The sequence below is a fragment of the Odontesthes bonariensis genome, chromosome 10, assembly GCF_027942865.1.
Source record: "Odontesthes bonariensis isolate fOdoBon6 chromosome 10, fOdoBon6.hap1, whole genome shotgun sequence".
NCBI classification, from domain to species: domain Eukaryota; kingdom Metazoa; phylum Chordata; class Actinopteri; order Atheriniformes; family Atherinopsidae; genus Odontesthes; species Odontesthes bonariensis.
In genome coordinates, this window is record NC_134515.1 from 28,277,148 (window position 1) to 28,292,766 (window position 15,619).

The 15,619-nt window shown below is 44.0% G+C and overlaps 1 protein-coding gene across 2 annotated transcripts; it reads right to left on the reverse strand.

Annotated features, from left to right (window-relative positions):
- Positions 1-2: 2 nt before the first annotated feature.
- On the reverse strand, positions 3-11,307 carry sema3ga (sema domain, immunoglobulin domain (Ig), short basic domain, secreted, (semaphorin) 3Ga). Of its 2 annotated transcripts, none has more exons than XM_075475104.1 (18): positions 10,723-11,307; positions 8,904-9,040; positions 5,908-6,068; positions 5,717-5,779; positions 5,504-5,623; positions 5,209-5,302; positions 4,994-5,113; positions 4,727-4,872; positions 4,523-4,637; positions 4,363-4,432; positions 4,063-4,207; positions 3,746-3,968; positions 3,568-3,656; positions 3,439-3,480; positions 3,166-3,323; positions 3,000-3,067; positions 2,761-2,885; positions 3-1,418 (listed from the first exon to the last, which is right to left on the reverse strand). In XM_075475104.1, exons 2-18 carry the CDS (start codon positions 9,013-9,015, stop codon positions 1,041-1,043), a joined length of 2,229 nt encoding a protein of 742 aa, XP_075331219.1. In that variant the 5' UTR covers positions 9,016-9,040; positions 10,723-11,307; the 3' UTR covers positions 3-1,040. The 2 variants fall into 2 exon arrangements, with proteins under 2 accessions (XP_075331219.1, XP_075331218.1); XM_075475103.1 differs by having other exon boundaries at positions 2,761-2,888; positions 10,723-11,305.
- Between the last annotated feature and the right edge of the window lie 4,312 nt (positions 11,308-15,619).

Below are 15,619 nucleotides of genomic sequence, written 5' to 3' on the forward strand. Positions count from 1 at the left end.
AGACTGGAAATTACATATTTAAGAGAATTCTGAAATGATTATATATTTGTTCTAACATTTCCAGTGTAGGACTTATCTGCATAACAACACATACTGTAACTGTGATGGTGACAGGAAAATATCTCGTTTCTTGCACTTTTGTAGACAGAGTCCTTTTAAAAATCTATAAATACAGCACATGACAAAACACCAACAAGCAATTCTACATCTGAGCCAGATTCATTCCCATTTTTATAGTATACTGTACATAAAAAAAAAAGATTTTCTCATACACCTGTGCAAAAAGATCCCCAATTTCCTCAAATACCACCACCACCACCGACAAAGTGCATAACTGGAAGAACACTGTACGCTACACATATCCTCAGTACTCACATAATGTAGGTCACCAAAGCACAGGACAGTAAAAGGACTCAATGTACGGCAACATCCACTGGAATTAGCTTAACAGAATACATTACACCATACAAACGCCATAACACGCCAAGTCTGGAAACAGAGCAACAGTAAAATGTACAACTTGCAACAAACAACAAAGGCATGCAAAATATGCATTTATATCTTAATTAACTTCTTACAATGAGGGTAATCCAGAGAACATATCATGACCATATATATTATATTCACAATCAATATATTACATTTCTGCTTCAAGACAGACAAAAGAAAGCATGTGTTTTTACATGTTGTAGCCCATAAACCAGATAATACATGTGATTTATGTCAGCCTTTTCCCAAAGAACACAAAAGTCTCAGTCTTTTCTTTTCTTTACCCCAGTAACATTACATGGTAACAAAGCTGCGTTTTGATAACGAGAAATGTATGGTATTATGTAGAATGTGGTCAAATGTGGTCATCAGTAGGGCAAAAACTATAATCAGTATGGATTTACCGGGCTGACACTTGCAAAACCACCAATACTTTAACATCAGAATGACAGCATCACCTGCATAACGAATGGAATTGACAGCCAACCATGTGTCAAACTAGAGTCCAGCATAGAGTCCAGACAGGTCAGTGTTGGATAGCGCCTGCTGCTCTAACTGAGGCCTTGGTCCTGGCTTTCTGTGTGCCTGCGGCTGGTGCGCTTGCGCTGCTGCTGCTGTTGGGGGTTGATTTGTTCCCAATAGGACTGGCAGTACTGGTTAATTAGTCTGATCTCAGGTGGGAAGGGTGTGGAGCCAAGGGACGACTGTGGGTAATGCCCTGCTTGGCGAGTTTTAGGCTCCTCATCCTCATCTTGAGCGGTGAGCGCTAAAACAATGTCTCGATCAAGGATGCGCAGCGCCACGCGGGCCACTGTGTGCTTAAAGTTGTTTTCAGTGGCGAGGCAGTGGTAGAGGCCTGCGTCTGATTGGTTGAGTGACTTCAGAAGGATGCCGTGGTTGGTCTTGAGAACTCCTCCAGCACGGTTCAGCTGCAAGTCAAAGAATTAAAACAACAGCTCAAATTTAAGAGATGAAACGGCAGATTTAAATTTCTGCCCATATCATAAGTAGTAATATTTTATTTATTAAAAATACGTTTTATTTGGTGACACGTGTGGATTGTACAGTACAGTACAGCACTCTTCTACTGCGAAGCCGTACTGTTGTAGTAGACGCAGTATGTGATTTAGGATTGTCTCGCATTAATATGCAAGGCCTTCCCTGAAAAAGACCTCATCTGGATGGGAGCATCGGTTGCTCTCAAACCTGTGTATGCCTTTCAGCATTGACGGTGCCTTTCCAGATATGCAAACTGCAAGTTCCAAAGGCACTGGTACACCCCCATACCATCAGAGATGCAGGCTTTTCAACTGAGCGCTGATAACCACCTAGATGGTCCCTCTTCTTTTTAAATCAAAAAAATTTGGCCTACATGATTTCAGAAAAGAATTTCAAATTTTCAAATTCTTCCGACCACAAAAGTTATCCATTTTAAATGACTTTGGCTCAGACAGGACGGGACGTTCCTGGATCATGTTCACACGTGGATTCTTATTTATATGACATAGCTTTAACCTGGATTTGTGGATAGCACAGGTAACTACGTCTACAGACAGTGATTTGCAATATTGATCTTTAGCTGTGTCGCTTGCGTACAAAAATGTCTCCAGATTGTCGGAATTCTTTGATGGTATCATGTATTTTAGATGATGGAATATTCAAAGTCTTTGCATTTTTACACTGAGGAATATTCTTCTGAAACTGCTCCACAATTTGCTGACACAGTTGCTTGCAAATAGCTGAAACTCATTATTTTGGGTAGACTCTGCCTCTCTCAGGGGCTTTTTTTATACCCAATCATGTTACTGACCTGCTGCCAATTAACCTGATTAGTTGCAACATGTCCCTCTAGCTGTTTCTTTTTAGTAACGCTCACGTTTCCAGCTTTTTGTTGCACCTTTTGTGATGTGTGATGCAAGATGAGATCATATATGAAAGAGTTAAATGTCCTTTTGTCATCAACAAACATTTTACACATTACACAGGTCTACGGCCTGCAGGAGGACTCGTCAGCATCGTCTAAAACATCAATCAGAAAAGGAATCAAATGTAATAAGTTACATGACTTTGATGAAATCATAAAAATAATTCTCTTCCTGAAAGGGTTATGTGCCAGACTCTCTCTCATCTGGCAGCAGGGAGTGATTGGAGGTGTGAGGTTGCTGTTCGTAACCTTGGTGACTGCAAGTCTTGTTTTTACTCTTGGCAAGAAAATACACAAGAATAGTTCCAAAAAAGTCATCTTGAAAGAATTTGACTGCTTTTCCTTACCACTTTCCGCCTTCCTTCCCTTTGGAAGAGCCACTTTACGGTGGCCTGAGGGGAGCGAGGCTGACACTCCAAGAAGGTGCTGCTGCCCTCCACCCCAAACTGCACCGTCTCTCTCAGGCGTTTCTCTACTGCGCATAACGACAGAGAGGAAATTGTGAAAACTGCTAAAAACCAACAAGCAATTTCAAGTGTGCTTGATATCAAGCAAGCAAACAAACAAACAGAAAAGGCCCCCACACCTTTGGCGTTAAAGCCTCTGCACTGCCTCAGTGGATCCCCGTGTTTAACGTCCTGTCTTCTGCTCCTCCTGAAACAAGATTCAAGAGTTCAAATTTTAGCTGAACTGACCGCCATGAATGTATAGTTTAGAAGCACTGCACAGTGAGGATATGAGGCGCCTCTCACCTTTTGGTCGACGGGGTGAAGGCAGAGCAGCTCTCTCCGTCCCAAGCACAGTAGGGGTCGCGTGCCAGACAGCAGTCGGAGCAGGCCCTGCCATACACCCCACAGCGGTGCAGCGACACCTGCGTCAGCCCCGCGTCCGATGACACGTACAGCTGTTGCTGTGGCGACACAAACAAAACACACTCCACTCAGGGAGGTTGCGAACTTGCTTCGGTGCATGCAGTGAAATGTACATTCCTCAGTCATTTCTGTCTTTAAGGAAAACATGCTTACTCTTTTGGAAGATATCTTCATTGTTTTGACTGGAGCTCGTGTCTGTAAATCAATAAACAGCAATGGTTGAGCTTTTAGCTTTTAGATCGCCGTGCGCTCGCTTTTTTTTTGGCACATCTTCAAACATACCCGGAAAACTTCCACTTCCTCGAGTGTCAGCTCCTCCATGCTCGTTGGGTCCTTGGGCAAAACAATAACTTTCTGCACAGTGCCTCGGTCTAAAAGTGAGATGAAAAATGTTGAAGGCCAACACGTTCGTGATCTAAAAAAAACCCACCTTTCTCCATCAGACCAGTGGCTTTCTCACCTGTGCCTAGAAAGAGCACCTCATAGCGCCCGTCCACGGCGTCCACCTGATCCACCACCAGGGCAGTGAAGCGGTAGTCCACGCCCGTTCTCACCACCAGGGGGCGACGGTGGATAGGATAAACTGGATGAATCATAAGTGGATGAGCTCTGATGAAATTCACGGCTTCATCTGAGAAGTTCTTGGAGGAGCGGATACCAGGAGTAAAAGTTCCTCCGGGACACTTGGTGGTGAGGCAAAAAAAAAAAGGTATGCGATATCAGTATATGGAGATGATATGATACCATTACATAGGAGATCACATGACTGAAACCTACTGTTCCAGGCCGTGGGTAGGGAATCTTGCCGGTGTACTCTGTCCATTGGTAGTTATGGCCATGTTTGTGGGCAAATGGTCCATTGAAGACGTTGCGGATATCAGCCATTGAGTACACGCAGACAGCTGAGCCCTTAAACACAGAGCTTGAGCAAAAACATATAAAGTGAGAGGTAGAGGTAGGTAACAGCTTGCACCCAGCTCACAATATGAAAGTATGAATTGGCCATAAAAATACCAGAGCAACTATAGTCGGGTGAGGTATGCATTTATCAACAAAGCTTCCAAGAAAGTGACTCACCCCGCCGTGGTGAACAGAGCATACACCATCGGGTTCCTTTCATCCTGCGTTGGCTGGATAAACACATCCCCTGGAAAAGGCAGAATATGCAACTCAATATTACCGTCGACAAAGCATTTGCACTGAAAATGAAATCAGCTTAAATTTCTTATGACTTTACGTAGTTCATCAAATCGTGTCTCGACGCCATCGTCTCCTATCACGGAACAGATAAGACGAGCCTTCAGGAACGTCGTCCATCGGTTCACCAGGGACTTCTGCCCGCCTTCGTCATTCTACAAGAAAAACAGTTTAGTGGTTTAGTCATCACATGTGTTTCACTCTTCAGCGCACGCGCTTTTATACTCAGCACTGTTGGACTCACCAGACACACTCTTCCCACCCTGGCTAGAACAGTGGGGCTCGCCCCACCGCTGGAGTCTAGACTTTTCTCACGGAAAAAGAAGTAAAGTTTGTCATCATTCTTTTCTGCACTGTCAGGGATCTGTTGGATCTGAATAAACACAGGCTCTGGAGGATAAAAACAAATAAGCAGAGAGAGGATTGAGACAAGTGGTTGTCAAATAAAATGAGAGGAACCATAACCCATAATCATCAGTCTTTTACCTTCCTCACACCCACACTTACTCACCATTGAGCCACCTGGAGTCATACTGCTCTGTCCTTATTGCTGTTCTTCCTCCCATGGTCCTAAACAGAGCAGCATCTGTGCTCATGAAGTCAATATGTACACCTGCATATAGGTTACCATCTGCAAATGTGAGGAAAAAGAGATTCGGAAGTTGAAATTGTTACTCTTTGTAGCGTAAGGAATTAAAGAGGAGTTATAAATGAAGAATGTCTTACTGATCAGAACTGCAACGCTCTCCTGTTTGGGATCATAGGAACTTTTTCCTTTCCCTGAATCCACATACCCAGGGACCAGCCTAAACAGGTAGTCCTGCACGGGCAGATTAGACAAGCAGAATGCATAAAAATAGCCTGCCAAGATCTAACAAGGGAGCGTATGAAAAATCATAAACAAATCAGTGTCCCAGTTTGTGCTCCTGAAATATTTAGCAGGGCAAAGCATTCCAGGTCTATACTGCTGGGGAAGTTTTGCTGTAAGTCCCACTCAGGGAACTGTAAATGTCTTGTTCACCTCTGCTCTCCAGCCTCGGTTGATGAATGTGCAGATGGGTTGGTACGCCCCAGTTCCACAGGTGTAGAGGTGGGTGCGGTTCCACGGCTCAATCAAACGCACAAAGTTGGCACATTCACCCTGGACAAAGGAGAGTTAGGTTGAATGGAATTCAAAGATGGCTGTCCCATCTTGAAAGCTGATTTTTGAAAGGATGCAAGTACATGATCTCACCTGTCTACCCTTTCCTGTCATCTGACATTCTCCCTTTCTCTTGGCAGAAGCTGGCCAGTGGATCTGTGTTGCATAGAGCACAAACAGCCCAAAACAGCCAATGGTTAAAGATCACTGCCCTTAGAGATTTAACACCACATTCTAAATAGCAGACTGGATTTAAGAAGCAAGCTGCTGGAATTTGTACGCACTATGAGCGGCTCCTTGTTGACATTGTGCATGTCCAGAGCCACCAGGTACTCCCGGCTGCCCAAGTACAGACGGCCCTGATCCTGATCCATCAGGAGGATCCGATAGTCGCTGGTGTTGAAGGAGAAGCTGAAGGGTCGCGCCGCTCTCGTGTCCATGAGTTCTGTGTGGAAATGTTACAGTTTTGTCAAGCATAAAGGCGAGCAAAGGTCAACTTTCACAACTACACACATTCTTCGCCTTTATGCCTTTAACATGTTTCATTAGAGACTTGGGTGAACTCGTGGTCCCTGAAACAACACATTTCTCACTCCCTTTTTGGAAAATGTGTGTCACTGATTAAATATAACTCAACGTAGAGCATTTTAAGAAACATATTCGCTTTTAAGAACTCAATATTTTATGTGTCCTGACTGTGTGATTGAGTCGAAGGCACTGCATGCCCCGTGGAGTTGGACGAAAAAGCAGGTCCCTTAGGAAACACGGTCAGTGGAACTCGCGGCTAATTTTTAAGATCAGGTTTGTGTTCAGCAGAGCGTAACCTGTTAAGGCATGCTACAGTGGAAAATGTTTCTCCGTTCTTTTTTTTCTTCTTTCCCTGAAAGCTTTGATTGAACCGTTTTCATCTGCTGCAAGACAAATGGCCTCATGCAGAACTTCAACAATTTAACTATTTATTGCACCACACATAAAAAGACACACACATAGGTGGCATGTACAAAATATTGACCACCATATGTGCACACTAGGACACGGCGGAGGCATGTTAAAGACAGCCGGCTTAAATAATGACAAATGTTCACCGAGATGCTCAGAAGTGGGCTTACGGGGATTCAAGAGGAAGCACAATCTTTATTTACATCAAAGTGCCTGCTATCTTCCTTTTGAGGCCTGCGTTAACAGGATGCAGTCAAGGTGCCACTGAAATAAGCTACGCAGTTGGATCTCCAGACAACACGGGATGGAGTCTCAGAGATGGGACCAGGTCCGGTTCTGTTCCCAGGAGGTAAACACAGGATAACAAGCCTCCGGCCAAGGACCACTGGGCAATAGGTGATTCACTGAAGAGGCTAAATGTAGAAACGCCACACCCCTATACATGTCTCCATTCTCCAAAAATAGCAAACAATGTACTGCCATCATCTGGTAAACATTCAGCAAACACTTATCCTCTGACAACATTCTGACATTGATAGGGAAACACTGGGAAGGACATACAATTCCAGTATGAAGCTTCAGCGGGGTCACTACAAGGTCTCGTGTTACAACTTGACAACATATTGTTATGACTACTGCCACTTAGTATCAGACCTATCTCAAGTACAACAAACTGGTGACAGCCCAGCGGGGGCATGAGATTCTAAAACGTGGCTTCAGTTACACTGCACATTTTGCTCTCTAGCAATGCTGACTAATTCTAATAAATGAGCCTCAGTCAATCCCTTTGAACTGTGCGTGATAAGACACAACTTCCCAGGAAACAATATAAGATCTCTGTCCTCTGCAGGCTTCATGTACCCCCAGAGTGTCACTTAGCCTCGCTCATTCGTTCAGAAGAGTCACGTGTCCCCCAGCCGCCCCAAAACCTCCTCCACAGGCGCCTCGGGGAACAAAGAGAGTCGCTGTCACAAACAATGAACAATAAATCCTTGGAGTGGCAGAAAACAGTTGGGGAGTAAATCCAACTTCTCTCCTTTTTGTTTGGGACTAAAGGGGGGAAGGGTGATTGAGTTTTGTGCGTGTGACCTCTGCGCTGCTCCGAAAAAGCTACTGTGTATGAATTTGTTTTAGGGCGCTCTCTGCAGATGTGATAGCCTCTATCTGAGTGGAACATGTTCAAGACCAAACTCGTGTAATTGGTCAGACGACCACTTTGTTCACCGTGCTGCAAACACACACTGGTAAGCTATTTACTGAGAGGGGATTAGTGTTAAAGGTCATATAAAAATGCACTGCAATTACTCTCTCAAGACTCAAATGGAAGTGCCTGCATATACGGCAGCCGTCAACAGCATGTAGACAGCTGTTGTCAGTCTTACAAAATCAAGAATTCAAAACAGCGCTTCACGTAGCCTGCCAGTTCATATCAACCAAAAAAATCTCACTAGTAGCTCTAATCTGCTTCAGATGTGTTTTTTTTTTTTTTTTTTTTACACGTACAAAATCATAAAGGTTTATCATCGAATCGCTGCACTTTTAACAAGATAGGACACCAAACGCTGCCTGGACCTGACCTGCAACCAAAGCGGCTTGCCTCAGCTGCACATGAAAGCGCTCAAGAATGTTATAAATCTGATCCACACCTCTAATTTTCATGTCCATGTACTTAGGTAAGGTGTGACATGTGGGTTCTTGCGAGCGTTCCAATCCAAAAAGTTGGAGGGACACTGTGATACTATGCAGAGATAACTGTAATCTTCCTGCTTTGTTTTCATCAAAGGTGTCACCCTCATATTTGTGGCGAAAATGTCTGCCACTATAGATAATGAGGACGTGGAGCCGACAAAATGGGAAAATCCCAAATACCTACCGAAGAAGGCTTTGAGAAGGCCCTATCCACCCCATCGTGGATCATTGCCTTTCTAAAACATCATTCTGCTCCTGTGATCACATTTCAGGTGTTTCCTTCCTGTGTCAAAGTGTCAGACATCAAAACAAAGAAGAACTGACAGGTCAGACTATAGTGCGTGTGGGTTTAAGGGTGTGGGGAGAAACTTTGTTGAAGGGCACTACCAGTAACCAGCCACACGTAACATCCACCTTTTGTTTCCAGTGTTGCACTGTTTGACATGTGGCAGGAAATGCGTTCTTTACATATGTATGAAAAGGAAACACAACCACCGGCGTGTTCGAAGACGTGGGTGGGTTCATGAGTTTGTGTGTCTGCCAGAGACTTGCAGTAGCTGGACAAACCAAACAAATAAATGAACAACAACAACTAATAACAAATCAAACGACGTACTGCTTGAGGAGTTTTACTTCACATGTGTGAACTCACCTTTGAAGGAGAGACGAACCCGTGGAGAAGACTGCTGCAGGCCCGAGCCTCTGTAAACACATAAGGCCAACAGAAGGAGTTGGGCTCCAGATGCTGTCATGGTAACAGTCATGCAGGTAGCCCACAGAGATCTAAATCTAGACAAAAGAAGAAAGGGGAATGAACATTATTATAGAGTGCCCCATGAGAAATACGAGACAGAAAAAGAAGGAAGGACAGGCAAGAGACTCTCTCTGATCTCTCTGATCAGACGTTTGGCCTGCAGCCTTCCTAGACAAGACGTATAGTTAGGCAGGAGAGAACAAGGTCCAAATCTTCACACCTGCTTTGGAAAATATGACAGCCTTATTATTTATTTAGAGTGCAAATGTAGCGAGGTATGTGTTAAGACTGTATAATGGTGCAAGCACCGTCTTTCAGAAAACAGTCTGAAAATGAAGATGAATATCCTCCAGCCTTCAACCCAGACAGTTTCATAAACATGTTTCACTTACTTATGCATATATTTTACCCACGTTTCTCATAGGACCCCGGGTAAAAAAGACAATGAGGATGCCAATCAATGATTCCCTCTGGCTCTCCCTCACTCTTTCAACAAAGCACGTCGACGCACTCTCAGAAGCTGACGAGTGAGATACATGACAGTTCAAAGAAACAGGTAGCCCTAGCTGAAACAATTCCTGACAGTTTAGGGGTGTTGAAACGCAGGCCTAACTGTGAGACCTTAACTCGAGCATTCATTATGCATCTGCACTTTGCCGGAGAGGATCCCATATAAATTATGAATACTAAAAGCTGAGTCCATAACATCCATTAAATTGTCTCCCTAAAGGTGTGCTTTGCTGGGGCTATAAGCTATCCCGTGGGCTTTTCTTTTCTCCTCATGACAGCTATGTAGCCATGGCCTGCACTGCACATGGCGCACGCCTGGAAATGAGGGGCTTTTAGGGTTACAGAGTTATTCATGGTGAAAAAGGAGTGTGATTTGACTAGAATTGGGGTGTGACACTTAATACAAAAAACATGTTTCCATGAAAAATCTGAACATACTGACGAAACTGAAAAGACTGGCATGGGGAAATCTTTGGAAAATTAGAAACAGAGGACACACTGGCAACACCTTTATCAGCCTTCCTGGTTTTATCACACAGTTGCCAACTCTGCAGGGGGATGTAGATTCCTATTCCCCCGATCAGACATTGTATAATAAGTGTAGATAATACATACTCGCGGGTATAAGACAACATAGGCACACTTTTTCCAGCTGAAAAGGAAAAGGCCATTAAACTAACAGTTAATCATCATAAAAAATCTGGCCATTTGAGAATATGAATACCACATGTTTTCAGTTTCTATTCAAATACGCATAAAAAAATAGAATAAACGAAGACTGCAATTCAGACCAATGATATCTACATATAGGTTAAACAAAACAGTCAAAGTCTAAGCATTCCTACTGAAAAAAACTTCAAATGTCTAAAAATCTAAATCAGGTACTAAAATTGTGTTGAGACTCATGGTTCTAATATGGACTGACTTCGTGGTATTTGTACAGCAGTACTGCTGGTTTTCCGTGCTGGGTGGGAGCTACAGGACAAATTAAAGTTCTGCTGTTGTAATATATGGTCTCCCTTTAAATAATTACAGGATTTCTTTTGGCTTTTTGTAAGCGGAGGAGTACGCACTTACCTGTGAACTCAACATCCCGAAATAGGAACCGAACAAATGTGCACACACGAGTCATCCACCACACAGACTGCGCTACAGAGTAACCAAACGTGAGTTAAAAGTTAAACCAGAGATAAGTTAAAAGCCCTACCTTTGATTTCTGTCTTTCTCCACAGCCACTAAGCCACTCAGACCCTTAAAAACTTGCGGGATGTTACCGCTGCATTCCCCGCGTTATGCGCCCCGGAGCCGGACTGGAAAAAAATCTCTCTGAGCTGATCTGCGCAGGCATGAAACAATCCAATGGGTTTCTAAATTCCTTTTGAGGGAAGAAATAAAAATAAATTTGGAGGAAAAAAAAACTGATGCCTTTTCAAACGCTTTTAACAGAAGGCATTCCTCTGCGCAACATTACAAAGAAAAATGACCCAAAAAAAATGACAACAGATCCCTTGTTCCACTGTCCAAAAGTTTAAGCCCAGACGACAGCAACCATCACCGTGATGTGATCGTGATGTTGATCCGTTAAATGGACTTTGTTGATAACTGAAAGAGAACCAAGTGACCAGGTGCAGGTGTTGGGAGAGTGATCTGCCCTGCTGTCCTCTCCCTTCTGTTCTGCCCCCACCCAGCCTTCCCTCTCCTGTTGGCCCACAGCAGCATTGGACCAAACCTCTTGGTACACCATATGGGTATGATTAACCCTGTCAGTGCTGGGGAGAGGAACACACTGCTCCACTCTAATATTAACTGTTAACTACATTTTCCTTTGACAAAGCTTGAGCAGCATAATTCAGCTGAACTGTGACGGGCATACTCCTACTTTTTTTCTTCTGTCTTTTTTTTTTTTTCAGACACTTTAGGTCACAGACTATTCTTATACTGAGGCAGGGGCTTAGATTCACTATTAAAGACACAGAAGCGGCGTCTGCTACTAGGACTGTGTCACCATTACTATTCGGCTCCACATGAGAGCCAGGTCAGCCGAAAAAGATTCCAGGGATTCCTCTCTGGCTGGCTCCAGCTCTCATGACAACAGTGACAAAGCAGCCAAAAGGAGGGGTGGGCCTGTAAATGACATCCATCCTTTTAACAGAGCCTTGAGCTTGAAATTAAAACAGCTTTTTTGAGCTCCTCTCATCGTTACTGGCTTTGTGGAGAGCTGTGACGCAGTATGGTGCACTGAAGACACAAAAGCAGAGGGCGAATGTATTCTGAGGAACAGCTCTGCAAGACAGCAAGAAAATTAACACAAGAGGATATGTGGTGTGTGAGAGTGTAAAGTTCACAGAGGAGGGGCGTCACTGGCAAACCGTCACAAATGTCTAGTTTTTGCTTTTTGAATTCATCTTTAAAGTCACCCTCCACTGAAAATCTTGTTTTTTAACCTTGTTATCGTGATGCAACATGAGCAAAACCACCCGTCAACACTGTAGCTGAGAATTTCTGTTTTGAATCTGCCTGCAGTCTCAGAAAGGCAAGGTCAGACAGCCCAAATGTTCTTCATAGAACGTTGGAGGAACCAGTCCTTACTACTAGCTGGGTGGGGCTTTACACTTCATTGGCATGTTTTTGAGAAACTAATGATAGGAGAAGCTACCAAGGAATGAGGAGAAGTTAGCACAAACTAGGTGGAGAAGCTGCTTGGTGTGTCTTGCTCCTGATGCGAAGATGGCAGACCTGTGACAGCATGAAATTATATTCTGCAAGTCTTCACATCTTCATAAAAAATAAGGCTACGACAGAAATGGATTCAGTTTATTTGAAGTATTGCAACCTTCAATTAAAATACCAGAGAGGGCATGGGTCTGCAGTCTTCATTTTGAGGACAAGCTTTAGCTAAACGGATATGATTAAAAAACAGCTGGATTTTGCCACTTAAGTGTGTGAGAGACATTCTGCCACGTCTCACTTTCTTTTTGGGACACGAGCGCACTTATAAATACGGTCGAAATAACTGCAAAGACATTGTTTTTAAGTTAACCGAATGTCAATTTTGTGAAATGCTTGAGGTTATAAAATCAAGATTTTATTAGAGCAGAGCGACAATGGCAACGCTTTAACTGACCAACGCTTTAACTGTGGTCTAAATGGGCTGATTTTCAATCACCCTTTCTGACACATTTAACTATCTGACAAAAGAAAGAAAAATGAGTGAATGAGAAAAGGTATATTAATATTCACTTAACACCAATGGCGCATGTCATTGTACCTAGGCCCATTTCAGTCGTGTTGTGCGTATACATGCAAGAATTATTCAATTTGCAAGTCCAGTTTGTTGCTCCAGTTTTGAGAAACTTGATTCACTGAGGTTTTACTCATACTAACATGTTAACATGCTTTCTTTGATCAGACCAATACAATTTCTAAATGTCCTAACTGACTCCCTGCTCCGTTTTGCCTCAGTCTGGGAGTTCATGGCTGTTCCGCAACGTCTCACCGACAGTTAAGCAATTACAAGCGGGTGCTGCCGTAAAAAACCCACAAGCCTCGCAGTGACTGAAAGTTAGCAGCCCCGATCATTATTTTATGGCTGTTTGATTTTTAAGATATGACTGCAGGAGACTTTCCAGTATTGCAGAACAGACATGTGGGTAGGAAATGAGGAGGAAGTGGCAGAATCATAAATTGTGCAATACTGAGGCCATAAGAGTTTTCTTTGAGCTACAAAGCTTGAATTGGACTCATTTTCACACTAACAGTGTGAGTTTGTGAGCCGTATTCAAAGTTGGATGTCAGCCAGATGAGAGATACTGGCAGTTGTGTGTCAAAGTGTAACCAGGAGGGAGTCTTTGTTTCCCACCCCACAGGAGACATCCCTCTGTTTCCAGCTAAGGAAGTGAGTCATGAGTGTGTGTCGAGTTCAGGTTTCCGTGTGCTATAAACTCTGGCCATGGACACCAGAAAACTGGCCTGCTCCCACCGCTTCATGAGGACCCACTAACGTCATCTGTATCTTTTACTGCATCGTCATCTATGCTTATTTCATCAGCATGCGCACACTTCTGCCTTGTAAAAGTGATAGTCACAGCCCTTCATTCAGCATGGGAGCAGGTATTGTTGCTTCGTGCGCGTGCATGTGAGGAGAAGGAAACGGTGGAGGGAGAGGCCTGTTGTCTCCAGCTTGATGGATAGATTTTGTATCATGGAGACAGACAGTGTGGATTAGAAAAGGACACTGGCTAGTTTTTCCGGTCCACAAAAAGCTCTGTCAAGAGGATCTTCTTCTCAAATGGATAGGTAATGTGAAATGTGAGGTGGACATTTATCCCTGTAGGCCAACCAAAAGCTCCGGATAAATCTTGTTTTTCAACAGAAACATCAATCATGAGAACTCAAGGGGCAGAGCAATGTCCCCTTGAGAAAAAATAACCTATTATTTGAGCCACAGACGGTCTCCCCTGCAGTATATTGATGAATTGAACAGTGTCTGAACATGCCCGCAACTTAAGAGGCATGTCCAATGCTTTACCAATAGAGGCTGGGGTTCACAACAATGACCCTGAGAGGAAATTTTAGAGAAGAGAAAATAAAGGTACAATAATAACCGTGAGCATTGTGCTTTATATTCCACAACACTTCTCACCCAGCTCTACATCCTGTAATTATCCTCCTACAGGTGAATGTAAACATCAAAATGTTTAAAAAAAAAAAAAGGGAACAGGTGCCGCGTGACATCCACGAACTTCACACACCACTGATTATCAAAGGAGAGCAACTATGGAAAACATTTTCGACATGAAGGGCGCATACGTGGCACACATTCCAGTCACAGCCTGCTCACCTCGCGCTGAATTGCAAGTGAGGTGACTGCAGGCTTTTACGGAGCACACTGTCCAGGCACATTTTGAAGCAGCAGCTTCCCAGAGAAGGAGCAACGTCTGCAGTCGTCCAACACGCCACGTGTCCGCAGGGCCAGCCAGCCACCATCTGCCTCCAAGACAAGACTGGCACTCTCCCTTGCTATAATATGCAGCTGGGAGATTCGACAGCTGTTGAAGAAGCGCTCTTGCAAAATAACTAGGGCTGTATGTTTTTTAGGGGGGGAGGAGAGTGATGATGAGTGAGAGTACAGTTCTTGTGTCCTCCCAGGTAAATCTGTCAGCGCTCTCTCAAAAAGCTTTGGTAATAGCCGGTTAATGGTGAAGTGGTATTTGTTTTCACTGTGTGTGAGTGCTGCTCCGTCTCAAACTCCAGAACAGACAGTATTTGTGCCCAAAGAATAAGCGAAAAGAATCTGCATTTGCTGGAAAAAAGCCCACGTCTGTGTTTGGCAGACAAATTTGCATGCCAACACGCATGTACTCAGTGTGTTCATGCAGACGCAGAAGCACAAACACACATGCACTCGCTCCGCTGCTTGAATTTAAATTGAATTCTCTTATCTCTGCTCACACCCTCGCTCCCTGCTCTCTTTGCACACATCCTTGAGACACCAGACTCCAGGTGAATTTCAATGTCAGAGATACAAAGGTAACACAGGAGCTGCAATCTGTTCACTCAGTCAAGTATGTGTGGATGTGTTGGTGTGTCTACAGTATGTGCAGTGTGATTTGCTGGGGGTTAGGCCTATTCATCTGTCTGGTGTGATCATGGCTCTCTGTAACTGGGCCCAGGCGTGAGCCCGCTCTCTGTGATCTCCCAGATAAGAGTCATCCATCTGCTGTGTGTATCTGTCAGGGCCCGGCCAGCTCCTCTTATCACTGCACTCATCCATTTCCCTCAATCATACTCGCTCTGTTCTGTTTTTCTCATTCTTTGCTGTTTTCCTCTTCACGCTGCTCAAACGCTGTGCTTCATCTTGATTTGCTGACAAGCGGACAACGCGCGCCGTGCCGTTGAAAGCCTGGCAATTTGTTTGTGTTGTGCGGCTCCTGCACGTAGGCGCGCACGCATGAAAGAATGCAAGCCTTTGCAAACAAGACTGAAGCATGTACACGTGCAAGCACACACCCACACAAAAACACACACTCACACACAGGTAGTTGGTATTCAGGGGCCCCACCTCAGATTCTCAGATCATCTACTATAGATGAGCTTCAACGAGC

What these genes read in the sequence shown, in the direction of transcription:
- sema3ga (XM_075475103.1), bottom strand. Translation starts at nt 9,015, where the DNA reads ATGACTGTTACCATGACAGCATCTGGAGCCCAACTCCTTCTGTTGGCC. An exon ending in TGACAGGAAAGGGTAGACAG is followed by an intron (nt 5,624 to 5,716) that starts GTGAGATCATGT and finishes TCCTTTGTCCAG; the next exon opens with GGTGAATGTGCCAACTTTGT. An exon ending in GGGTGGGAAGAGTGTGTCTG is followed by an intron (nt 4,638 to 4,726) that starts GTGAGTCCAACA and finishes TTTTTCTTGTAG; the next exon opens with AATGACGAAGGCGGGCAGAA.